This window comes from Hemicordylus capensis, chromosome 3 (assembly GCF_027244095.1).
Source record: "Hemicordylus capensis ecotype Gifberg chromosome 3, rHemCap1.1.pri, whole genome shotgun sequence".
Lineage (NCBI taxonomy): Eukaryota > Metazoa > Chordata > Lepidosauria > Squamata > Cordylidae > Hemicordylus > Hemicordylus capensis.
In genome coordinates this window covers 320676189-320703734 of record NC_069659.1, presented here as the reverse complement: position 1 = coordinate 320703734, position 27546 = coordinate 320676189, and the positions used below count along the sequence as shown (strand labels likewise).

Here is a 27546-nt window from a genome sequence, read left to right as displayed (position 1 = left end):
CTGGTCCCTCTGTTAGCTATAAGCTACATGAATTCTTTAGGGGAAAAAGATGTGTTGATCAGAGCATCATACTATATAAGATATAGTATGATATATAAGATATAACGATATATATCTTAGATATATATATCTAAGATATATAGATATATAAGATATTGCAGACTATATGGATCAAGTGTTTACGGAACTGAATAGAATGGGGATTGTAAAATGACCAGGGAGCAACCTAACCATCAAGAATGGTTACCTTTCCTGGATACAGAAATACGACTGAGAGAGGGTGGTTTGAGACCAGATGGTATAGGAAACCAGCCAAGAAAAAGTTAATAATGAACAAGAAGTGAGCACACCCTCAGGTAATTAAAGAATAAGTAGTGATGAATGTAATATAGAGAGCTGTGGGAGTCTAGCTAATAAGCTGGTGGAGTTTTCCAGAAGGAAAGTTGAATTAGTTTAGTTGGAGTGGTTATAATGGAATGGTTATAAACTCCATATGGATCAATCTAAGAGAACAAAATTTGAGGAAGGGTTACTATACTGGAAGTCCCTTATGTGACTGACAAATTTACCTGGCAAACACAAAAGATCCTGAGAAAATATGGCCTGAAGGCAAATGTGGTCTGTACAGCACCCTTGAACTTGAAGCAGCATCTGGTAAGATCTAGGCTTTATGATAGTGTGTGTGAGCATGTGTGTGTGTGTGTTTGATTTGTGAGAAGCAAGAGGGTACTTGCCAAATTAAAGGAACAGTGCATAAGATTGTATGTCTGGAACATGAATAATTTTACATTGGAGAGACAGGAAGACCCCTGAAAAAGAGGTATAAAGAGCATTTGGCAGAAACGCAACAATAATCATTTGAAACCATGGGCAAAGCATATGAAGGAAAAACAACTTTGAAGTTGTGCAAACAAAAATGTTTATTTTGGCTACAGAAGGAAATATAGTTAAGCGTAAGGTCAAAGAGGCCATGTACACTGAACAGCTGCAACCAGCTATTAATGTTAGAGGAGAAATGAAAGAGGCAATGAAACTTATCCTCTATAATAATATGGTAGAGTGTGATCCCGTGCCTGTCTTCGGCCCGTGTCTTTCTTGGCTGTTCTGAGCATGCACAGAGCGCATGCTCAGAACGACCGTGAAAGATACGGCCGTCCAGACACGGGCAGCCATGTTGTTCAGCGGCAGGGGGACCGGGGAAAGCAGCAGCAGCAGCGGGGGAACTGGGAGGGCTGAGGCAGCAGCGGGGGAACCGGGAAGGCTGTGCTAGCAGCGGAGGAACCAGGAGAGCAGCAGGGGCCAAAAAAAAAAAAGCCGGGAGTGTTAACTGAAGTCGCGGGGAGATTAGAGGCGGCAGAAGTGACCGGCCTGAGCACAAGGGGCGGCGACAGCGCACCCGGCTCGGCCGCAGGGAGGCAATGTCGACAAGCCCGACCGCCAGGAGAGGAGCAACGGCGGCAGTGGATCCGGCTCCGCCATGGCGGGAGTGCAATCGAGGTGGCGGTGGCCGCGGCGGGCTGGCTGGTCCCGCTGGCGGCAGCCGCCGCGGCGGGGCGACTGGCCCCGATGGTGGCGGCAGTGGCCGCAAGGAGACTGGGCCTCCTGGCGGCAGCCGCCACGGCGGGAGACTGGGCCCACTGGCCGTGGAGGGAGGACTGGGCCCGCTGGTGGTGGCGGCCACCGCGGGAAGCCCAGAGGCGGCGGCGGAACCGGACCGGCCGTGGGAAGGGTAAGGGGGGCCCGAGGTGGGAGGCCTGAGGTGGTGGGGGGCCTGGGCTGGCCGGGGAGGCCGGCGGCGGCCCCGGATGGCACCGGCCCTGGCCGAAGGAGGCGGTGGGCCCGGGTGGGAGGAGGAGGCGGTTGAGGGCGCAGACTAGCGCCCGTTAAATTAACGGGCTGAAAAATACTTGTTGGTGTATAAAAAGGGTTAAAATATGTTCTGCAATCAATTTCATGGGATGACCCCTGATTCTAGTGTTATGTGAGAAGGATAAGAATTTCTCTCTATCCACTTTCTCCACACCATGCATTATTTTATAGACCTCTATCATGTCTCCCCAGGTGTTGTAGCCTTGCCTCATAAGAGAGGTGCTCTAGGCCCCTGATCATCTTGGTTGCCCTCTTCTGCACCTTTTCCAGTTCTACAGTGTCCTTTTTCAGATGTGACCAGAGTTGTACACAGTACTCCAGGTGTGGCCACACCACAGTTTTGTATAAGGGCATTATAATATTAGCAGTTTTATTTTCAATCCCCTTCCTAATGATCCCTAGCATAGAATTGGCCTTTTTCACAGCTGCCGCACATTGAGTTGACACTTTCAACGAGCTGGCCACCATGACCTCAAGATCCCTCTCCTGGTCAGTCACTGACAGCTCATATCCCATCAGCGTATACTTGATCCACACACTTGTTGACACTCTCAAAGAACTCCAGAAGTCTGGTGAGGCAAGATTTACCTTAGCAAAAGCCATGCTGGTTCTCTCCCAGCAGGGCATGCTCTTCTATGTGCTTTACAATTTTATCCTTGAGGATGCTTTCCATCAATTTGCCTGGAACAGACGTTAAGCTAACCAGCCTGTAATTTCCTGGATCACCCCTGGATTCCTTTCTGGAAAATCGGTGTTACATTTGCTACTTTCCAGTCCTCCGGAACAGAGCCCGATTGTAGGGATAAGTTATATATTTTAGCAAGGAGGTCGGCAATTTCACATTTGAGTTCTTTGAGGACTCTTGGATGGATGCCATTCGGCCCTGGTGATTTGTTAGTTTTCCGTTTTTCCAGACAGTTTAGAACATCATCTCTTGTCATTTCTATATGACTCAGTTCTTTAGCCTCCATCCCCAAAAAGCCTGGTTCAGGAACAGGTATATGCTCAGTATCCTCTGCCGTGAAGACAGGCGCAAGGAACTCATTTAGCTTCTCTGCAACCTCCATATCCTCCTTAATAATCCCTTTCATTCCCTCATTGTCTAATGGTCCAACCGGCTCCCTGGCAGGTTTCCTGCTTCTGATGTATTTAAAGAAGTTTTTGTTATTCCCCTTGATGTTTTTAGCTAAATGTTCCTCAAACTCTCTTTTTGCCTCCCTTATTGTCACCTTGCATTTCTTTTGCCAGAGTTTGTGTTCCTTTCTATTCTCTTCATCTGGACAGGCCTAAAGAAGAAAGTCTTCTTCCCTTTTATGGCTTCCTTGACGATACCTGTTAGCCATGCTGGCATCCTCCTGGACTTAGTGGTACCTTTCCTCCTTTTGGGTATACAATCTAACTGGGCTTCAAGTATTGTGGTTTTGAGTAAACTCCATGCATTCTGGAAAAAAAGTAACTCTCCTGATTTTCCCTTTCAGCTTTCTTTTCACCATACTTGTTTTGGAGAAGTTTCCTCTTCCGAAATTCAAAATGTCTGTGTTAAGACTTCCTTGGTGATTCTCTGCTTGCATTTATGCTGAACTGGATCGCACTATAGTCACTGTTCCCTAAAGGGTCCATGACACTGACATCACTCACCAGGTCCTGGATGCCACTCAGAATTAAGTCCAAGGTCGCCTTCTCTCTGGTTGGTTCCAAGACCAACTGTTCCAGGGAACAGTCATTCAGTTTATCTAGAAATTTGACCTCTCTGTCATTACCAGACTGTGAATTTACCCAGTCTATGTGTGGGTAATTGAAGTCACCCATTATTATAGCCCTGCCTCTCCTTGACGCCTTCCTGATTTCCTGCTGCAACTTCTAGTCACTCTCAGCATTTTGATCCGGAGGGCGACAGCACGCCCCCAGTAGCACGTTCCCTTTCAGGCCTTGTATTGTCACCCACAGGGTTTCTGTGGAGGACTGCAGTCCACCTAGGTTTTCTACCTTGTTCGATTCTATCCCTTCTTTAACATACAGTGCTACTCCACCTTCCAAGGCACCCTTCCCTGTCCTTTCTATAGAGTTTATATCCAGGCATAACAGTGTCCCACTGGTTCTCATTGTTCCACCATGTTTCTGTTATGCCCACTATGTCTATTTCTGTGTTAGCAACCAAGCACTCCAGCTCACCCATCTCGGCTTGGAGGCTTCTGGCTCTGGCATATAAGCACCTATATACTGAATCTCTCACCTGGTGTATGCTATCTCTTTGGACTCTTGGACCAGCTGGCACAGGCTTCTGTCTGCTCTTTATGTGGTTCTGCCCTGTCCCCTTCTGTTTTATCTGAATCCTTTGCCCCCTCGCACTTTAAAAGATGGCATTTGCCCAACTGGATACTGCCCAGCTCCTGTCGGCTATTCCCCAGGCCGTCATTTTAAAACCTGCTCTGCAACCTTTTTGATTTTAAGCGCCAGCAGTCTGGTTCCATCTTGGTTCAAGTGCAGCCTGTCCCTTTTGTACAGGCCTTGCTTGCTTCAAAATGCATCCCAGGTCTTTAAAATCCTGTCAAGAATAAGGGAGAATGTGTATATCAGTGCCACTATATCATCTAATTTGAAACACACTGTTGAATCCTTTTGTTAAAATGCCATTGGTAAAGTTAAATTTGGTATTGTTAAAGAGTTATCTAAATTACCTTATTCCAGGATCAGGGGCGTAACGATAGGCGGGGCAGGCAGGGCACGTGCCCTGGGCGCCACGCCAGTGGGTCATGAGGGGGGGTGCCAAAAAGTGGCATCCCCCAACCCCCCCGATCGCCCGCCGAGTATGGTGGCGGGTCACCCGCCGAGTGCGGCGACGGTGGCAGCGATTCGGCGGTGCCGGTGGCGGGCAGCGGCGGGTCGCCCACCGAGTGCGGCGGTGGCTGGTGGCGATTCGGCTGTAGCAGCCCGAGCGGCAGCGGATCGCCTGCCGAGGAGTGCAGCAGAGTGACGCCGAGGCCTGCTGTCTGGCCTGGCGTCGCTTCCCAACTGTGCAGGCGCGCCTGCGCAGTTGGGAAGCGATGCCAGGCCAGACGGCAGGCCTCGGTGTCGCTCTGCTGCACTCCTCGTCAGCAGGCGATCCGCCGCCGCTCAGGCTGCCACCGCCGAATCGCCGCCAGCCACCGCCGCACTAGGCGGGCGACCCGCCACCGCCCGCCACCGGCACCGCCACCGCACTCGGCGGGCGACCCACCACCGCCTGCCACCGCCGGCAATCTGCCTCCTGGGGCGCCAGCATAGGTATGTGGGGGCCTGGGGGGCGCAATTTCAGGGCCAGAGCTTGCCCTGGGCGCCGTTTCCCCCCGTTACGCCACTGTCCAGGATACATCTCTGTAATCCACAAATTCCCAAAATCTGCAATACTCTGGATTTCCAAATCATCAACTATATCAAGGTGCATTATTTACAATTCTAGAAATCATCATCTGCACCTATAATCGAAAATTGGGTTGAAGACCATTTAGATTTGTACACTGAAGAACAAACCATGTATTACAAGAAGGATAAATCGGAGAAATACAAATTTGGCTGGCTTTGCAGAAGTATTCTCTAAAAGAACATTAATCTTCTTCTGGAATCTCACCCATGTGCAAAGTGTCCTTCCCCCCCCTTCTAACTTAATATATCTCATTACAACAACATTCTTAATACCCTTTTCAAAGCTGATTCTAATTCATTGGGAAATGTTGATTGGACAGAGGAATTAAGTAAAGAGAGCTTCATAAATCAAGAGATGTCAAAACAATAATCTTTTGACTGTGTTTCTCTTAAACTTTAATTTAAACTTTTAAAACTCTTAAACTTTTGATAAAATATTTATCAAAAAATCTAAATTGGAAACTAAAGTGACCAAGCCTTCTCTGGAAGTAGAAATTGATTGTGTCCTAAATAATTAAACACAACCCATTCCAATGCTCTTGCCATTTTATCAACCTTTTGTTTTAGGTTTTAAAAACATATTCTTTGGAAGTTATGCAGTCCCTCACTATAGACTCCTGGACAACAGTGCATATGTATACGTTCATTTTAAATGGCTAGCATCAGCATAGTCCTAGCACACCAGACCAACTTCACCTACTGATGGAGACTATAGGAACATGACTAGCATAGTTAGCCTGTGCGCATAAGTGGTATAGCATAAGTGGGGCCATACTGGAGAAACTAAGCAGAGTAAAAGAATAAAGACTACAAGAAAATGACTCTTGGCATAAACAAGTGATGATGAAAGCCACCTGGCAGGGTGTAGGCCAGTAACTGAAGCAGAGTGTGGTCCAAACTCAACCACAAGTCAGGAAAATCCTCAGAAAAAGAGGTAGTTGTGGCAAGTTACAAGCTGGCTAGAAACCACAGAGAGCTGGACACAAGTTCCATGGAAAACCAGAGTGAGGGACGTGAAGGAGGCAGCAACAAGGATAAAGTGGACCAATAGACATGAAGTGGAGTGGATGCAAGGAAGAACTATCTGGTCGGAATAAGCCAATCATAATGGAGAATAATAAAACACATTACTGAATATGGTATTTGATTCCTGTGGGATGGAGTTATAAAAAGTGTACTATGATGTGGGGTTATAAAAAGTGTACTATGATGAAGAATCTGGTTCTGCCTTCTGAGGTGACCCATGTGTTTACCTTCTTGGTCAACAAATGCCTTGAAGCATGCTGTCTGTCAACTGCTTGATGTCGCAATCTAGTCTGTTTCTGCATGCCGCTGCATTAAACTGAACATGATGCAATTTTACTGTATTTCTAGTCTGTGCTTTATTTTCTGAGCAACAGGCAACCAAATGGAGAGACACTTGTAAGTTTTGGGTTCTGCAGTCGAGCTAACAGCCAGAGCAGTGGCTACAGACCTATGTATTACTCAAGGGACTTATTAAAAAGCTCTTACGCTATGCAATTTGTCATGAGCAGACTGAATACCATATTATTGTCACTGAAAACTCACTTGCAGATGTATTCAACTGTGACATCCTTTGGACAGAGTTACAACAGGAACTAAAACTTAGGCTGCTAACTAAATGTACTTAGCAGATTTGCCATCTGAATTTGCCAGTGGCAGACTCTCAATTATTATTTTCATTGTCATCTCCCCAGTGGATAAGTGTGATGTGGCCAGACTTCAGTGGGGTAAACTGGACCTTTTATATTGCAAATGAATTAGAAGAAATACTGCTAGCACTCCGTTTTTTTCCACCCCAGGCAATCTAGGAAGCAGCACTCATTTAAATAAATCTCTGTCTGTGATCAGGTGGAAGGTCTAATGGTGGAGACAGAGCAATTCCACACAAAACAAGGCAAGATTTCTAGAATGTAAAGGAAAGGTTTATTAGGTTTCTAAAGGGTTACAGGATTAAACTAAAGGAAAACTGATAACAACAGAGCAAGATTATCTCAAAATGCTACAATCTCTTTTTTTCCTTCCCTCTTCAGGAATACATTTAAGGACTGGTTACACTGAAGCAGGCCCCAAAGGCTCCTCACATCTGACAGTTCCCTCAAGTCTGTTCTCCTCAGAGATCCTGCATAGAGAGCCTTCAGATGGCCAACTGCCAAATCCCAACCATTTTTCTCCCCCTACCTACTCCTCAAGGTTCTATTTATAGGAGGGATTCCTCCCCTGCCTGGCAGCTCTTCAACCCACTTTGCATACCTAGTAGAGTATTTTTACTGCAATAAGACAGCAAGAAAGGCAATGGTCTCAGGTGAACATAAGGACAGCCCTGCTGGATATGGCACAAGGCTCATCTAGTTCAGCATCCTGTTTCACACAGTGGCCCACCAGATGCCTCTGGGGAGCCCACAGGCAAGACGTATGTGCATGCCCTCTCTCCTGCGGTTGCTCCCCTGCAACTGGTATTGAGAGGCATCGTGCCTCTGAGTCTGGAGATGGCCCACAGCCACCAGACTAGCAGCCATTGCTAGACCTGCCCACCATGAATCTGTCTTAGTCCCTTTTAAAGCCATCCAAGTTGGTGGCCATCACCGCATCGCATGGCAAGGGATTCCATAGATTAATTCTGTGCTGTGTGAAAAAGTACTTCCTCTTGTTGGTCCTAAATTTCCCAACCTTCAGTTTCATGGTGTGACCCCTGGTTCTAGTGTTGTGAGAGAGGGAGAAAAAGGTGTGTGAGGGAAGGCTATAATAAGACAGGTCATATGAGACAACAAGACCTATGGTGGCAGCAGCTAGTATCTATCTCTCCCCCTTGTTCCACACAAATGAAAGGATTGCATTTTCTCCATTTACTTGCTTGTTTTTTTGGAAAGGGTCCAGGTTAGAGAGAAGCATAAGCATGCCCCCCATCATCAGGCACCTACAAATCCACTTGCCAGCTCACCTCTGGAAAGCAGGATACCCAGTAGCACACAGACCTCCTCACCAGAGGTCTAATTTCCATTGTTATTTTTTGAGAAGTTATGAAACAGCAGGAATCCTTTCTGAGCAGTAGGAAAGAACTCCCACTGTTTCTTACTTTCTCCATATCCCAATGCAAATTACAGAAGATCCACTTCTCCCATAAGACCTCTGCTTGTGTGCCAGAAAAGGATTCGAGGGGGGGAAAGGAGATTGGTGATGACCACAAATAATTATTGGCTAGTGAACTAACCCTACATTTATGAATCCTTGCCCTTCAGTAATTTTCTTTAATTCAACCCCTTCCTCATTAGGAAATACTGATAAGTGGGCTTTGTTTATTTTTCTCCCTAAATCCTTTGGGCAACAGTATCTGGAATAAGAAGCAAATATAAACCTATTCCTTCCAGAGTTGCAAATTCAAATTAAGTCAATGACCAAGGTTAAACACGAGACACTGAATGGAAGAAACAGCATGTTCCCCATCTTGCAACAAATAGTTATAAATAACACATAGGAAGCTGTAGACCACTGAGCCAGACAATTGGTCCACCTAGCTCAGTATAGTCTATTCTGACTGGTGGCTGCTCTCCAAGACTTTAAGCAGGAATTTCTCTCAGCCCCAAGAAGTCAGAGATGGAACCTGGGACCTCTTGGATGCTAAGCAGATGTTCTGCCCCTGAGCTACAGCTCCCTCCCCTTATAACACAGAACACTGCAGCCTTGAAAGCAGCAGCAAAGCACCATTCAGGAACAACCGGCAAATAACCAAATACATGGATAGTACCAGGTCCTTCCCCCAATGTTCTGAGGCTGGAAGTAATTTATAGAACTACATTCTGACAATGAACCATTTTGAAAGAAAGGGGGAGGAAGAGACACTCCCACACTATCTTGATATTCTGTGGAGCTGCTTTGCAGCAGAATGAGTATTTTTCTCAATACTTGATTTACTCACAAGGAAACCACCACCACCTTTCTGAAAGACCACTGTCTAGATACCTTCCTCAGAAGAAAGATGAAAAATGAAATCAACCTGCAGTGCTAAAAGGTGAAGAGCAGAACATAGGGAACGTTTGGGCAAAAAATTTGGCTGTCTTGAGAGGCTAGATGAAATCAAGATGTAGGCCATACAGAGACTGCCCTGAACTTCTCACTCAAGTCATGTCAGTTCAGAACAAAACAGTTTTACTAAGACATCCACTGGAAAATTTCAAAGGCTTTTCTTCGTAAATAGACAACAGGAAAAGGGGGAAAGGTTAAGTTATTTGTATTTTTTCTTACTCAAGAGACTTAAAAAGTCACTGCTTAAACTTTCAAAAGCTATTCCACAACATGAAACAGAACTTTATTGCAGCCATTAAGAAAAGTTTATAATACAGAAACCAAGTTAAGACCTTTGTTCCCAATCACAAACTGTGCCCTAATGCTTGACTTGATGACATGTTGCCCTAATTCACATGACTTTGTTCCTATGAATTTCCAGGAAAATATTTTTATCTATCTACACACACACCCCAAAACATTTTATACAAAATATATCAGTGCTCATTTATTCAAATAACTAGGACCAAAAAAAAAATAAAAATAAGGAAGCTTCCACACTAAACAGGTCAACAGTACTATTATGACAAAAGTAGCTTTTCAGACCACATTAACAACCATGGCTGAAATCATTAACCCGTGTTCACAGCTCTAAATGCCACTTCCTCCTCTTATGCATTTTTTTAGGCAGGCCATTCACCCAAATTTAGAATAGTAAGGATGAGAAATTACAAACACCACTGCGGACTGAGATTACCACCATCACATCTGCTGCTGTCTGGAACCAAAGTTAGTTTGGTTACGGTACATGTGACAGAGACAGTGGTCTTTACTACATATGGTGCACACCAGAAGTTCCACATTAATGAATGTAACTGAATGACAGGTCAAGTGTAATCAGAGTTAAACCCAAAATAATCATAATGGAAAAAAATCAACTTGCACATGAAAACCAATTATCTCTGGGCCCTGTCAGACAAAATATGGAGCTATGGAAGCTTCTAAACAGGTTTCCAAAAACAAGCAGAGAATTACCTCTGCAGACGACCCGACAGCAGAATGGTTTGCTTTGCTGTCAGTGATTCCTTTAGCCCCTCCATCTGCCATTCGCCCAATCTGCAGGTGTTTCTTGACTGATCTGTGAGGAAGCCTCTTGCAACAAGCAGAGAAGAAAACCTGGGGGTCTGGTCTTTATCCCCTTTGTTAAGCAGGGTCCACCCTGGTTGCATTTGAATGGGTGAATACGTGAGCCCTGTAAATTATTCTCCACGGGGGATGGGGCCACTCTGAGAAGAGCATCAGCATGCTTGCATGCAAAAGATTCCAAGTTCTCTCCCTAACATCTCCAAAATAAGGCTGAGAGAGCTGCGACATTGGAGAAGCCGCTGCCAATCTGTGTAGACAATACTGAGCAAGATGGACCAAGGATCTGACTCAGTAGAAGGCAGCTTCCCATGTGATGGCAAATTCAGCCATGCTTAAAACAAGCCAAACCTCAGTTTCAGTGTTCTGTTTGTTCGGCCAGATTGAACCTCTAGTGAATTTGAGAGGCACATTTCGACAGAAAAGCACAGCTGGGATTCTCAAAACCAACCGAGGATCCATTATGCATCCAAAATAGCCCCACCACACAAGTACACCTTCAGTGGTAGCTATTCATTTCCAATATGGTAACATAACTTTTTATAAGGGCTGCAGTTAACTGAACAGACTGAAGCTTTTTCTGCCATCTAGTGGCCAGTTAGATTTTTTCCGCTCATCATAAACTATCCAAATCAAGTGTTTTCAAACTTTTTTAACAAATGTACCCCTTCTATCTCAAAGCTACAGTTCAGGTACCCCACATAAGTTACGAAGAATTGTGAAGAAAAAAACCCTCCAAAGTTAATCTTGCCAAAATTGGAGCTGGGGGGGGAATAAAAAACGTTAAGTGGATCAGGCAAATAACGCACACACACACCCCAAAAACTCAACTCTATACTGTGGATTCCTTCCTTCTGCTGCTGTGGGCCAGGACTTCACCACATACACCTGACCCTCCCTTAGCCTTACAGGCTTCTCAGCCAGGGCGATGCCAACACTGAGCATCAGTCAGCATTCCTCTTGCTGCCATGCCTGTCAGTCAGGCTGAGGGAAGGGTGAGCTGAGCCTAAGCACACAGCCAGCAGTGTGCTTAGGAAAAGCAGCAGGTACTGCCTGACACTCCTCTCCCTCTCCTCCTGAAGAGTGAGCAACTGTGTAGCACACAAGTGAGTCAGGGAGGTGAGAGGATTCTGTGTGCTCCCGATGATGCTTTAAAGTACCCACAGGGATTACACATAAGAACAGCCCAGTCGGATCAGGCCCAAGGCCTATCTAGTCTCTCCTGCTGTTACTCCACTGCATGGTATATAGCGGCATCGTGCCTCTGAGGCTGGAGGTGGCCTATAGCACTCAGACTAGTAGCCATTGATTTACGTTACCTCCATGGATTTTTTCTCAACCCCTCTTAAAGCCTTCCAGGCTGTTGGCTGTCATCATATGTTGTGGCAGAGGATTCCATAGGTTAATTATGCATTGTGTGAAAAAAGTACTTCCTTTTGTGGGTCCAAAATTTCTTGGCAATCAGTTCCATGGAATGACTCCTGGTTCTAGTATTATGCAAGAGGGAGAAGAATGTCTATCAACTTTCTCCACATCATTCATGCTTTTATAGACCTCTATCATGCCTCCCCTGAATCGTCTTTTTTTCTAAACTTAAAAGCCCCAGGTGTTGTAGCCTTGCCTTGTAAGGAAGGTACTCTAGGCCCTGATCATCTTCATTGCCCTCTTCTGCACCTTTTCCAGATCTACAATGTTAAGATATGGTTACCAGAACTGTACACAGTACTCCAAATGTGGCCACACCATCATTTTGTATAAGGGCATTATAATATTAACAGTTTTATTTTCAGTCCCCTTCCTAATTCTTCCAAGCATGGAATTGGTCTTTTTCAAACCTGCTGTACATTGAGTCAACACTTTCAACAAGCTGCCAACCAGGATACCTAGATCTCACTCCTGGACAGTCACTGACAGCTCAGATCCCATCAGTGTATATGTGAAATAGGGATTTTTGCCCCAATATGTATCACTTTACACTTGCTTACACTGAACCGCATTTGCCATTTTGTCAACCACTCACCCAGTTTGGAGAGATCCTTTTGGAACTCCTCACAATTGGTTTTGGATATCACTACCCTAAGTAGTCTAGTGTCATATGCAAATTTGGCCACCTCACTGCTTACCCCAACTTCTAGATCACTTATGAATAAATTTAGAAGCACCAGTCCCAGTACAGATCCCTGGGGGACCCCATTTCTTACTTCCCTTCATTTAGAGAACTGTCCATTTATACCTACCCTCTGTTTCCTGTCTTCCAACCAGTTAGCAATCCACACATGAACCTGTCACCTTATCCCATGACTGCTAAGTTTTCTCAAGAGTCTTTGATGAAGAACTTTATTGAAAGCTTTTTGAAAGTCCAGGTATACTATGTCAACTGGATCACCTTTATCCACACCCCTGCTGACATTCTCAAAAGAACTCCAAAAGGTTGAGGAAGCATGATTTACCTTTGAAGAAGCCATGCTGGTTCTCCCTCAGCAGGGCCTGTTTCTGTATGCTTCGCTATTTTATCCTTGAGAATACTTTCCATCAATTTGTTAATGTTAATAGATGTTAAGCTAACCAGCCTTTAGTTTCCTTGGTGCCCCAGATCCCTTTTTGAAAATTGATGTTACATTGGCTACTTTCCAGTCATCAGGTACAGAGGTAGGGATACGTTATATATTTTTGCAAAGAAATTTCATATTTGAGTTCTTTAAGGACTCTCAGGTGAATGCCATCTGGCCCGGGTGATTTGTTAATTTTTAACTTTTCCAGACAAGTTAGAACATTGTCTTGTCAGCTCTCTCTGACTCAGTTTTTTAGCTGAGAAGCCCGGTTCAAGTACAGGTATACACTCAGTATCTTCTGCCATGAAGATAGATGAAAAGAGCTCTTTTAGCTTCTCTGCAATCTCCATATCTTCCTTAATAATCCCTTTCACTACCTCATCTAATGCAGGGATTTCTCAACATTGGGTTCCCAGATGTTATTGGACTTTAACTCCCATAATCCCCAGCCAAAGGCCACTGGGCCTGGGGATTATGGGAGTTCAAGTCCAATAACATCTGGGGACCCAACACTGAGAATCCCTGATCTAATGGACCAATCGCATCCCTGGAAGGTTTCCTGCTTCTGACGTATTTAAATACATTTTTGTTATTCCCCTTGATGCTTTTAGCTAAATGTTCTTCAAACTTTTCCTTATTGTCACCTCACATTTCTTTTACAAGGTGCCAATTAAAGTACCTTTGCCTGAAAACACCTAACAAACCTGTGGAGTAGATCAGTATTATTAGACCTATTATTATCAGGAGGGCAGTAAAGACACAGTGGTTTGCCTAAGACCGCTTACTTAATACATTCATCTGCTTATTCCCTCCCAAATGAAATATGTATGGTTCCTTTGTTCTCCTCTTTCAACAGGCTTTTCAACAGGCAATTTCTTAAATTATGATTTTAAGATTTGTCCTCTGTATTCTCTCTCTGCATTTCTACTTTTTAATCATCTTTAAAATATACTTAAATATAGAGTTAATTTGTTTATAAATCATCTTTCTTCACTTGGGCTCAAAGTATTTAACATATTATAAAACAGCAATATGAAAACAGTGAACAAAACTAGCACATCCAGGAGCAGCTAAAAAAATCCAAAAGAGCCAACAACAGATTTCCCCTAAAAGCCTTAAAGAAGAAGAAGAAGAAGAAGAAGAAGAAGAAGAAGAAGAAGAAGAAGAAGAAGAAGAAGAGGAAGAAAGGTCTTCAGCCACCAGCTGCCTACAGAAGGCTGGTTGTGGGAAGCATACCAGCGGGGATTCGAACAATATGGGTTGTTTGACACTTTGTCCTAAAGTTCTGGTCTGGTAGGTGGGGAAGCAAAAAAGAGGAAGCAGGAAATATCTTGAGGGGAGCACTCACTACCTCTTCAAGTTATCTTTGGCAGTATTCCCTCTAACAGGATTCCCAGATATTGTTGACTGGGAATCTCCAAGCAAAAGCCATTATAGCTGGGGATTCTGGGAGTTGTAGTCAACATCATCTGGGGATCCCTGTTAGAGGAAACACTGATCCCTGGGTTCAAGTTTTAAAAATAAAAACATACTAAAGTTCATAGTAGAGGAGATAAGAACATAAGAAGCTGCCCTATACAGAGTCAGACCTATGGTCCATCTAGCTCAGTATTGTCTACACAGACTGGCAGCAACTTCTCCAAGATCACAGACAGGAGTCTCTCTCAGCCCTATCTTGGAGATGCCAGGGAGGGAACTTGGAACCTTCTGCATGCAAGCATGCTGATGCTCTTCCCAGAGTGGCCCCATCCCTTGTGGGAAATGTCTTACAGTGCTCACACATGTAGTTTCCCATTCAAATGCAAATCAGGGTGGACCCTGCTTAGCAAAGGGGACAATGCATGCTTGCTACACAAGACCAGCTTTCCCCGCAAAATTCAAAGATATTTGAACCAGGGACATTCCAACTTATTGCTTGCACTTCAGCTCTCATCATCTATATTTGCAGATATATCATCTTATTACAGGACATGGATGAAAGAATAGATTGAAGTGTCCAATTTTTTATTACACTGATGTTTGGGGTAGTTGGTAGAACACTCATGATTTTGTTCCATATAATTTCTACACATACTTTAAGTGAAAAATCTTTGTTTTCCCCACTCCTACCTCCAACAATGGTGCAATCTCTCGGACTACCAGCTGTGGAACAGCTCCTTCAGAACACTCTGAAATTGCTAGTTCCTCTGCAGCTGAGAAGAGCTGGCAGCCTAGGACACTGTGGTCACTGGAGCCAACATAAGCAGATACACAAATATAGTATTTGTTCTGTCAGCTGCAAGCCAAATGCATTAAATGAGTATACAGATTTTCAGTAACTTTCGTAAATCAGACTTGTTAAGACAACATTTGCAGTGACAGACGCAACCCAGTGAACACAGAAGACCAGCAGCTGGGAAGAACACGAAGCAGAAACCAATCATTTCATATCTTTGTCAGCATATAAGTACACTGTAATGATGCAGCATGCAACCCTGATACCAAAGTAAAAAGTTTAAAACAAGCAAAAATACAGTGGTCTTTAAGCCTCAGAAGAGGAAGGGGAAAGTACAGCAGTGCTGCACATGCCCAGTATGTTCCAGCTTCTGACCTCAAGCAATGGGGTTTTGTTTTTAGGTGAGCTGTGTAGCCACCTAATGGCGCAGCAGGGAAATGACTTGACTTAACAACCCAGAGGTTGCCAGTTCAAATCCCCGCTGGTATGTTTCCCAGACCATGGGAAATGCCTATATTGGGCAGCAGCAATATAGGAAGATGCTGAAAGGCATCGTCTCATACTGTGTGAGAGATGACAATGGTAAACCCCTCCTGTATTCAACCAAAGACAACCACAAGGCTCTATGGCTGCCAGGAATCGACACACTTTACTTTTACCTTACTGTCAGATTAAAGCCCAAACCAGACTGTGGCTTGCTGGATTAAAGCGCTCCAACCTCACATACCCCCTCCTTCCCTCTCTTTTTCCCCAAATGCACCTGGGCACTTTCCAGGTCAGACCCTGCAACGGGGTCAAGTCGTATCTCTGAAGTGTGCTTCCACACTTCCTGCGTTGTGATATCACAGTCCCTACGCTGACAGCAGGGTGCCGTTCACATTTCTGATGCCTTGTTTCAAATTTAATTGTTGCAATATAGTGCTATGACATCGGATATCAGGTGTAAGAAAGTTGCTGTTTGGGGGGTTTGTTCATTTCCGTGAGACTGTTCCCCCTGCTGTTTACTTTTCGAACGAGATTTGCCTGAACGGGAGCATTTTGCTGCTGTTGAGCAGCTAACCTGGAAAGCGCCCTGGCTGCAAGAGGAGGAACGTTAATCACAGTTCTGTTTCTCACCTGAACCTAGGAGCTGCAGTTTGACTATGGTACATAAACCAGGTTTCCAGGCAAGTCTGAGTGGTGGCACATATTAGAAATTAAGTAACATATCGTGCCACCCAAGTTTTCAATGAAAAGCATAACAAGAAGGAGAATTTGCACTGGATGTAACAGCTACTTCAAAAACTGTTGATTAGTGGGATGCAAATATTTTAAACAAACAAAAGCAAAACAAACTACTATGATACTTCAATATTTGATCAAATATGTTGAGGAAGAAAAGAACAAGTAAAGCAATCTTTACAAAGCTGTGTGGTGAAAATTACCTCCTGGTTATCCTTATTCTGATTTGGCCAGAATATCTTGTGATAAAGAGTTTCCATTGAATTGCTAGAATCTGATCTATCAAAGCAATGCCTATCCAGAACCTCCAACGTGTGCAAAACGCGGCTGATAGTAACCCCTGTTAGAAAGAGAAGCAGAAAGTTGGGGGTGGGGAAGATAGTACATAAACAGCGTGAAATCAAAAGAATTCTTAATGAAATACTAGGTGCTTTCTCAAGGAAAACACAACAAAATTTCTAGAGCTGCATTTATTTTGAAGCAGACCTGCTTTGATTTTTACATTAAGGAATAATATGAACTTCTCATCTCTTTGATCATGCCACCTCCTGCTTTACTACAAGGATTTACTTCTAGTACTATGGTCTATCCTCATCTTTAAACTGTATGTGCAATTCTGCCAAAAACTACATTTCTTGGTGGTAATTTATTTAAATTTATTTAACACATTTGTATACCGCTTTACGTCTGAGAATTTACAACAAAACACTACACATTAAAAAAAATTAAAATGTTAAAACATGAAAATAATTTAAAATCTAATTTTAAAGTTTAACAACTACAATCTGTCAATCTAATTAAAATCCCTAGCTCCACTTGTGTTAAAGGACAGCTATCACTCCAGGTGGAAAAGAGAGCCGGATGACGGGCTGCATCATTATGGTTTCTTCCCTGCTGCATTGATAACCCTGGGGTATGAAAATGCCAGGGTCAAACACAGACAAAGAATATACGGTATGGAGCATCAAATTGATCAGGGTTCAACTCCTATTGGTGTGCATTTGGGCAACCAAGTTCTGAATTTCAACCCTGCCAGGTACCTAAACCAGATAATCGTGCCAAAACACCACAGAGTTCTGACACAGGCACAATGCAATGCCTTGCAATCAGCAGTCCTGGAAGGGAGATATCAAAAAATCCCCTACAAAGAACATACCCCTGCTAACTTGGCAAAGAGACACCTTTTAATGTGGCGATTCTCTTTATTTAGCAGGGGGAGAGTAACTGGCCATATTCACCCCCAGCACAGTACCTCCAGTGACTGTTGCTGGTGTCTATCTTATGTTTCTTTTAGATTGTGACCCCTTTGGGGACAGGGATCCGTCTTATTTATTTATTTATTATTTCTCTGTGTAAACTGCCCTGAGCCATTTTTGGAAGGCCGTTATAGAAATCAAATTTAATAATAATAATAATAATAAATACTTATCTCTGCAAATCATGAGATATCGAAACAATGGCTCATGTGCTCCTTTGTCAATTTTACCAAGATATACAGCATAAACATATAAACCCTTTTATTAATTGCCATCCAAGTTGTACAGATTTTTTTTAATCTTGATTATCTTTTAAATGACCAGAATGATCTGAGATCCTATAATGTGGCTAAGTTCTGTTTGATAGCCAGTAAAATCCACGAATCATTGTTAACTGATCTATATGCTTAATTATGTGCTTAACCACTGTATTATAAATCTGTAGGTAAAGTAGGGTTTTGTTGTTGTTGTTGGACTTGTGTTTGTAAACTGTGCTGGTCTGTGATTGTAATAAAGGAATTGAATTGAATTAAAAGTTTGGGTGAATAAATGTGTCTTGACTGCCTTTTTAAAAGTTGTCAGAGATGGGGAGGCTCTTATTTCAGCAGGTAGCGCATTCCAAAGTCTCGGGGCAGCAATGGAGAGTAGCCACTGGAAAATGTAGATGAATCTCAAAAGGCAGTGGGGCTCATGGTGAAGACGTTCTCTTAAATACCCAGGGCCTACGCTACTTAGGGCTTTATAGGATACTAGTATTTTTAAGCCCGTTATAATAACGGGCGCTAGGTTCCCCCCCCTTTAATCCTTCTTCCTTTCTCTTGCCTTTTTTGGGGGGGGGTTATTTTTTATTTCTGTCTCTCTTCCCATAGTGCCACCCGCCCCCGCCGACTCTCCCCGCTGTTTCACCTCTCCCCGCGGCCGGACTGAGTGCCGCCCCCGCCGCCCATAGTGCCGCCCGCCCCTGCCGACTCTCCCTTCCTTCTGGCTGGTCCGGACCCTTTGCCGCCGCCTCTGCTCTCCTTGCGGCTGGTCCGGACCCTTTGCCACTGTCTCTGCTCTTTTTGGCAGGCGGGCCAGACTCTGCACCGCCTCTCCGATCTCCACGGCTGGCCTGGAGCCGCCGCCACCTCTGCCTCCCTGCGGCCACCACAGCCGCTTCTGCCCTCCCCGTGGCCGCCTTTGTCATCTCCGCGGCCGGGCAAGCAACTGCCACCTTTGTCATCTCCGTGGCCGGGCAAGCAACTGCCGCCTCTGCCCTCCCCGTGGCCGCCTTTGTCATCTCTGCAGCCGGGCAAGCAACCAACATGGCTGCCTGATGCCGGTGTCTGTTTTTGCCTCGGCCGTACTGGGCATGCGCTCTGTGCATGCCCAGAACGGCCAAGGGAGACACGGACACACGCCTGGGCGACACGGACGGACAGGCAAGGCTTTTATTATAGAGGATAACCAGCACATTGTCTTTTGCCTGGAAGCTTTCCAGCAGTCATTGTAACTCTTTCAATTCAGGAGTAATATGGTCTATCCGAGATGACCCAGAGACTAACCCTTGCTGCTGCATTCTGTACCGATTGCAGTTTCTGGACTACGTACAAAGGCAGTCCCATATGGAGCGCATTGCCATAGTCAAGTCTGGAGGTCACCAGAAAACATACCACTGTTCTGAGGTCATTTATCTCAAGAAATGAATGCAGCTGGTGTATCTGCTGAAGCTGATAGAAAGCATTGCTTCTCTGGCCACCACCTCAACCTGGGACACCGGGGAGAAGGTAGGATCCAGAAACAACTCAGACTGCGTACCTATTCCTTCTGGGGAAGTGTGACCCCATCCAGAATCAGCAGATCAAAATAGTATCTTGAGTTTCAACTCCACACAATAAGCACCTCCATCTTATCTGGATTCAGTCTCAGTTTGTTATCCCTCATCAAGCCCATCACCACCTCCAGGCAGGCATTTAGGGAGGTTATGCCGATGATGTTGACATGGAGAAATAGATTTGGGTGTCATCAGCATACTGATAACACCTTGCACCAAATCCCCTGTTGATCTCTCCAAGTGGTAATCATGTTATTAATGTTGGGGGTCAACATGATTAGACAGCAGCCCTTAGAAGATCCCAAGACTACCCACAATATCTGTGCATTATCAGCAGAGACACACTCTTGGAGCCTACTCAAATAGCAGAAGACCCCATGGAAGGAAGGTTGCCAAGTCCCACTGAAACCAGCCCTGGGTAAGATATGAACCAGGCCTACCTCTGAATCAAGATGGGACCCAGTGAAAAGCCTCCAACTTTATGGAAACTAGCAACATTTTTATTTATATTCCAAGATGGAGGAGGAATGAAAAGAGGGATTACCCATTAAGGCTGATTCCTAACTCCTTCCCAGTGAGCAGGCAACTATAGCTCTTTTGATTTTCTCTAGTAACCAGAAGGTTCTGTCTGCCTTGCCTTTCTCCTCAAACATGGAACAAACCTTATTAAAGGTTAGCATAATCCCAAAAGGAACTCAAAAGCACAGTACAGAGGTACTGATTAGTGCTGAGCTGAACCCTTTTACCCTCCAAAAAGTGATAGGGATGTACGAACAGGTTTGAATCCAAACTGGTTTGGTTTGATGGCTGTGTCAAGCTGAACCAACCCCCCTGGTTTGGCTCGACATTGGACCAAACCCCCCTGGGCATTTGGGGGGGCAGGGTTGTAAATATTGTTTTATAGTATTTAAAAATATTTGTAATATTAAAAATAATGACCCAGGTCATGCAGGGGCCCATTGCACATGCACAGCGGCCTCCAAAATGGCCACCCCGACAGGGGAAAAACCCAGAAAGGGCCAATCATTGCCCGAACTGGGTGCTTTTTGACATAAGGATGAGGGAAAACCTCTGCAGACCGCTGCCCCGCCCCGTGGCCTCAGAGAAGACCCTCATAGGGGTTAAGTTAAAAAATATATTTTTTAAAAAGTAAAAAATATTTGTGAGCCCCCCTGAGCCGAACCGGAGTGGGTTCGGGGGGGCAAAACTGAACTGGCCCAATTGGTTCAAGGCCAGTTCAGACTCGAACCAAACCAAGTCAGCTGGTTTTGTGCACACCCCTACAGAGTGATCTTTTGGGATCTATGCAACAGAAGTGAAAATGCTCACATACTTTAAAGTGGTCACTTCAAAATGATGATGGCACACTGACAATCCACATCCCCAGTCTCTTGAGAAAGCTCTTACCAACAGAGTGGTAGGACTGTGGTGTCCACTGGCTAGTATAAAAAGAATGTTTCACAAGGGGTGGCTTGTCTTTTAGATGGGAGCTTCACCATGTCCACGATAGCAACTCTCATCCCAAAAACCAAACCCTGTGAAAATGTGCCATGGGAGTAGTAACAACCTCTACTTCTGCAAATTGTCTCTGGCTAGTTTTATAATCTGAATTCTAGCTGTCAGCACCAATTAGGGATGTGCCCAAACCGGTTCAGCACCTCAGGATGGAAGCGCCGAACTGGTTCAGGCAGGCACACCCAAGCTGGTCTGGTAGGGCAGGGATCAGTTCCTTTAAAAACAAGGAACACAAGGGCTACCTGTTCCTCCACCGCCCCACTGCTCATCCAGGACTGGCACTGGGAACATGACAGGGAACCAACACAGAGGGCTAGTGAGAAGCAGGGACTGAGTGTAAATCAAATGTTGGGTTGGAACTCACTCAAGAGAATACCAGACTTTTCAAGTGGAGGAGTTTTTATTTCAAGCTCTCTCCACCCAAGATGGTCAATGAATCTCTAAAGCAAATGATTCCTTGGTGCTACTTACAACCTTTCTCTGTATCCTTTTACCCTCTTCTGTTTGCCAAAGATGCCAGATTGCTCAGCTGCTTTTGGCAGCCATAAGCTTGGAAGTAAGAACTTAAGAAAGGCCCGACTGGATCAAGCTGCTGGGAACAAGGGAGCAGCTGTGCACAGTCTTTTGCACTCCAGTACCAGTCCCGGATGAGTGGTGGGGCGGTGGAGCAGGTAAGCACCCATGTTCCTCCTTTTTAAAGGAGCCAATCCCCACCCCAACCATGGCTGCCGAGCCTAGTACCAATGCACTTCCACCAGGCCATCAATTCAAAAGTAATACAGACAGGTGGTATTTTAGCCCATGTGTCTGTTCCACACACGAAGTTAATGTTAACACATCTCACTGTGGCCCAAGACAAATACAGGCCAGCAAGGGCCTGTATAGTTTCTGCAATATTTTTATTTTATATTTGGCTCTTTACCTGCAGTTGATTCTTGGCATTTGTCAAACGACCATCGCACTTCCACAGCACGGCCTCTTTGTTTTATCTGCTGTTCTACTTCATAAATCTTTGCCCGAACCTGAAAGAGAGCTATTCCTAATCAAGTAGGAAACAACAGATCTCAAGTGTGTCAGATTTCTCTGCAGCATGCTAGTTTTCCTAAGTTTATAGAGCAACAACTGAAAATACATTTTTAAGTAACTACTGTAACAAACCACATCAGACATGAAAGCAACATGTCCTCTCTGTTTACCATCTTACTAATTAAAATGGCAGCACTTCTTAAAATATGCCTTTAGACAGAAAGCATTCAAAATCCTAGCATGCATCTTCCTGGTGCTCCAAAACTTGCTCAATTATGGGTACCATGTCAAACTTGCTAAAATTTGTAGAATAAGCTGACAGCTGCATTATTTCAACCCAATGTACAGTAAATATCTTCTCTTGAACTTAGACTACTGTTCCAGTCCATGGCCAACAAAGAGCTTAGGAACTCCTTATGCACACATAGGGACTTCCTTTTGGCAAGAATTTCCACATTAACTTCAATGGATGATGCAGCTGCACTCACACAAAGTCAAGACTGTGTTCTCCATTTTAAGAATTAATTAAGAGACCTGCACTCAGGCATTCTCAATTCTACACAAAGAAAAATTAACTCTGTGTTCTGGGTATTATACAGATTTTGCATAGCTTGATACTGCATTTGCTGTTTTACATTAGTGCTTCCTGTATATATGGAGAGCCATGGAGAGCACTGAAGCTCCATTTCCAACCACTGATTATCTTATTCATTTCCTCTACCTCCCAAGATAGCATGTGTGAAGGCAACACCTAATACAGGCATATCTTCTCTGCCATGAGGACTAGAAACTTTTAAAATGAACGCCAAGTTTCTCAGGAAACAACTCTGTGCCCAGTACCATTTTTTTTCTACACTGTCTTGGAAAACAGCATGCACCTTGCATAAAATATGGCACCCTCCAAAGGAAAGATAGAAGAGGCCTCTGACACGTGTACTTAGACTCTGAGCTGTATATCACTGATCTAAATGAGCCTGGAGTATATAATTTTTCAGTACATTGTTTATATTTTAAGTATTGATACTATTCTAATTAAAAACAAGCACAAGGTAGCTAATAAAAAAAAGATAAACACATTATTAAATGCATTATAACAATGCTAAAAAAACAGCAGCAGATAAAACAGATTCAAGCAGAAAAAGCTGCTGTCCATTACATGGAACATCATGCACATTTTAATGGCAGGGTGGTGGTAGAATCTACCTGCTGATTGAATGCAGAATTTCCTCCTGGCATAGGTAAACTAGATGGAGCAACTTGAAGTAAATCCAAAGGAGAACCTGGATTGGTGTTTTTACTTTCATTTGTGGAATAATTCCACACCAAGGCACTTGGGCAACAGAGAGTTATAGTCTGCAACAGAAGGCATTTAGAAACAACTGCATTTAATAAATATACTATACAATAAATTAAGGTTGCACAACAAGATTGGCATTAAACAAGACAACCAATACACTTCAGCTACAAAAGCACAATGAAAACCTTTGTATAAAATGATTTCTTTTAAAAAAGCCATCACCATGCAAAATGCAATTAAAATGCCATTTTACTTAATAGAAACCGCATTTGAATATGCATCTCTTCAGTTTACATATGTAACTCTTTCATGTGGCCCTCAAAAGACTGCCGATTTCAATCCAAAACTAGAGAGGTGAAACCAACATGCACTGCATGGGAGTGGGGGGGGGGGGTGAAATAGTATTCAATTTGGGAGTTCCATCTACAAAGTAAAGATTACTTATAAATATATATTTATTCCTTAAATAAAATGCACACTCCTAAGCTCAAGTAAGCCACAAGAATGCATCAGGAAGCTAGCACAAATTTGAAAGAATAGAAGAAAATGCATTTGTTCCTAATCTGGTTTTCTTCACCTTCAGACCCATCCTATAGATTGGTGCAGTGTCAAAATCTGAAGGGAACCCCAAACTAGTTGTTTGTTCGCTTTTACCTTGCTGCTCCCCCTGCAAAAACAAAAAACAAAAAAAATCCCAAAACTAAAGTTTTAAATGATTATTATGATCTTAGCATTCATTGAGCATGTTTGAAGTGTCCTGGGGGCTTTGTATACATCCTTCTCACAGCCACTCTAAATGCACTCACTATGAAAAGTAGCATCTGTACAGCAGGTTTCCTATCCTCACCCCCAGCTGTAACCGTCAAGCTCTTTACAGCATGATTTGGATCCATCACATAAGCCTTTATCTATTCAAAACCTACATCAACAACGCTGACCAGAGGGGACAAGGGTATTCATTTTGTGATGGCCCCAACTCATTAAGTGAATTGCTGGAAAGAGGAGCAGGAAATTCAGCACAGTTTCTAGAGTGGAATGTCTAAAAGCTCCCAGTAATATTTAAAAACAGCTCTGTGAAAGGAATATTGGCCATTGGGGGGGGCTTGAAGCAACACTGGTTGCAACGAGCCCTGGGATGGGCCCCACTGATGGCACATTTCCCCCCCCAGCATGATGTACTCCTGCACCCCCCCATCCCCCCCCAACTTAATGGCAAAAGGGGAGAGGGACTTGGTGGCAGACAAGTAGGCAGCAGCAGCTCCCATGTCCCCCCTTGGTGATGGAACCCAGTGGTAGTGGCAGAAGCTCTTTCTCTGCCACCCTAGGGGAGTGTGAGAAGGAACAGTTGATGTCACATCCCCCCACTCATTTACTAATGGGGAGGAGGCACCACAGAATCTCCTCCTTCCCTCCCACTTGGTCAATAGGATTTCCTCCCAGAGGCCCTCTGCACAGAGGCATTGCTAGATACTTTGAAAGATCAAGCCCAGACCCAAAGGTCCTGGCTCAGGCTCCAACTTTCCCATTAGTATCTACTCTGTAGCAGCAAAGCCATCATGCAGTTTTTCCTTCTTCCACTGCTTCTTCCTCATTTAGCCCAGCAGAGTGCATTGCTGCTGGTTACAAATTGCAGGGCTGCCAGGGCAGAGCACCAAAGAAAGCTCACAGCCTCAGCAACTCCTCCTCCTCAGCTGACAGAGGAGCCAGCACAGTAGCCACCATGGCCAGGTCCACCACCTTAAGAGAACGAGCCCGCTGCCCCAGCAATCCCTCCTCCTCCTCCTCCAAGTCCACATGCGCCATAATGGAAAGGGGCAGATGAGCACTTTCTCCCTATTTCCTCTTCAGTGGAAAAAAATAGGGATAAAGTGTTCCATCCATTCCTCCCCATTTCCATTATAGCATGGATTTGGAAGAGGACAAGACATGGATGAAGGAAAGAGTAACAGGGAGTGCCTGCTGTGCTTCAATTAAATATTTCAGCCCAGCATGTGCCTCCAGCCTCTATCTCCTCTGCACTCAAAGCAGGGTCATGGAGTAGATTGCTGCCAAAGATCCAGGGCACCCAGCAATACATTCAGATACATGCCCCCCCCAAGGTCCAGTGCTAACAAGGCCCATGTGTTATTGCTTTGAGAGAATCCATTTGCCAAGGGGGGGGGGGAGGAAGCAGCAACGCCAAGAGTCTGCCATCCTGCCTTGTGAGCTGTGGGTGGCATTCTCTCCCAGCATAGTCAAAATTCTTAGAGGTTTGTTTTTTGTTTTTAGATCCACACAAGCCACTCTGGTGGGCCGCTGTGCGAAACAGGATGCTGGACTAGATGGGCCTTGGGCCTGATCCAGCAGAGCTGTTCTTATGTTCACTCTTAACACTTAAAGAATCTTGTTAAGGAACTGCTGACTGGCATACCCCCCACCAAAAAAAGCATCCAACACCACTAACTCACCTGCAACATACAACTGAGTCCGTAAACAAGTGGACGATGTTGTAGGCAGGAAAGGAAATCTGAACAGGCTGGCTGCGCAGGGTTCACCACAGGACCCGTTGTAGTTGGACTTGGAGCTGCTAGAGGAGGATTATTTGGTCCAATAATAATACGAGGCGAGTGTGTAGCTATGAGGTTAGGACTGTCACTTATCAATAAAGAGACACGTCTGGCACAGAAATAAGCAAGGCGGCGTGACAGGTAGGCTGACTGTACAAACTCTTCTGAATACTGAAAAAAGAATGTTTAATCAGATTAGGAATATAGGAAGCTGCCTTGTACAGAGTCAAACTGTTCGCATATCCACCTCAGTATAGCCTACTTTGATTGGCAGCAGCTCTGCAAGGCTCAGACAGATCTATCCAACCTGGCACCAGTGACTCCTATAAATGGAGGCGCTGGGGGACTGGACCGAGGACCTTTTGCAGGCATAGTTCCATCACTAAGTTATAGCCACTTCCCATTATACAGCAATATCATTCAAGTCAGAAGGAATAATTTGTCCCTCTCCCTCCAATAATACTGGTCTATATCTTTCAATCTCCAAATAAAGAGCATTTTTTAAAAAGAGAGAGATACAGCCCACCCATGCTAATCTGGAAAATGCAGTTCAGTTGATCAGTCAATAGGGGCATGGATCCAAACATACAGGCCTCCCAACAAACAAATTATAGTGTTGTAAAACCAATCTACAAGATGGTTAACTAAAATACTGAATACTTTAATACTCCATCTTTGCAGCCAATTTTGGTACAGTGATACTGTACCTGAAGCATTAGTGGTAGCAGGAGCTTTAGTAGTTCATCATCAGCTGGCCTTATTTTTTCCAAGACATCCAGTATCCATGTTAAATATTCATGCCTTTCAAGCATTCCTTCCTTAAGTGTAGCAAAAAACATATGTTTCAAAGCCCTCAAAAAGTGGTTAAGACAAAGAATGCTACGTTGTATATCAGTGTTTCGCTTTCAAGATACCAATGGAAAATAAAGAGCAGAATTATCATCCAAAAAATTCAAACATTTTGGACAAATCAAAGAATGGTTTCAAGGGATAACAGAAAAGTTTCTGATGCATAAAGCAGCCAGTCAAGAACTTTAAAGGATTCCGTATAGAACTCAGATATATTTTAACTAGTTGTACTCTCCCTTGCAAAGACTGTGACTGAGGCATAGTGACTGTATCTCTGACTACATAAGCAAGCCTTTGCCTTCCCTATCTGTAATTTGGGGGGCGGGGGGAGAGAGAAATTCACAAGATGCTATGCAATGTGTATTTTCATGTACAAATTCTCTCATTCAGCATGCCCAGTACCAAGGGCATTGGCGTACATCCCATACTGCTCCCATTCAATAGATTCAGAAAAACCAGGACTGCAGATGGGAGATACAGTTCACATGGCACAGAGGAGAACTGATGAGAGAACAACTCTCTGCATTTCTAATTCCAGATGCTAGCTGCTAACTGAAAGCATTTCTTTCAAGTGGACAAGAAGCGCAACATACAAAACACTCAAATAACTATGGGGAAAGAATAGTCCCTCCCTGGAATAGCGGGGGGAAATGCCAAACTATTTTTCTGACGACTTTAGATGTTACATTTCATACCCGTTCAACAAATTTATATCTCAGCCCAGTTGAAATTGGTAAATAAATACACTTTTATCAAGGGGATGTTTCTCTGCAGAAATCTATTCTGGACCAATTAGTCTACACTATAGATAGACTATAA

At 44.2% G+C, this 27546-nt stretch overlaps 1 protein-coding gene across 8 annotated transcripts in view; it reads right to left on the bottom strand.

Annotated features, from left to right (window-relative positions):
• Nucleotides 1–27546, bottom strand: part of MED12L (mediator complex subunit 12L) — a 324835-nt gene that overhangs the window by 259608 nt on the left and 37681 nt on the right. For all 8 annotated transcript variants that reach the window (XM_053305817.1, XM_053305821.1, XM_053305823.1 and 5 more), the window contains 5 exons: nucleotides 26586–26696; nucleotides 25780–26049; nucleotides 23239–23388; nucleotides 21932–22031; nucleotides 16629–16765 (listed from right to left, as the gene is read on the bottom strand). In XM_053305817.1, the coding sequence (XP_053161792.1) occupies nucleotides 16629–16765; nucleotides 21932–22031; nucleotides 23239–23388; nucleotides 25780–26049; nucleotides 26586–26696 (768 nt within the window). The remainder of the gene's footprint in view (nucleotides 1–16628; nucleotides 16766–21931; nucleotides 22032–23238; nucleotides 23389–25779; nucleotides 26050–26585; nucleotides 26697–27546) is intronic.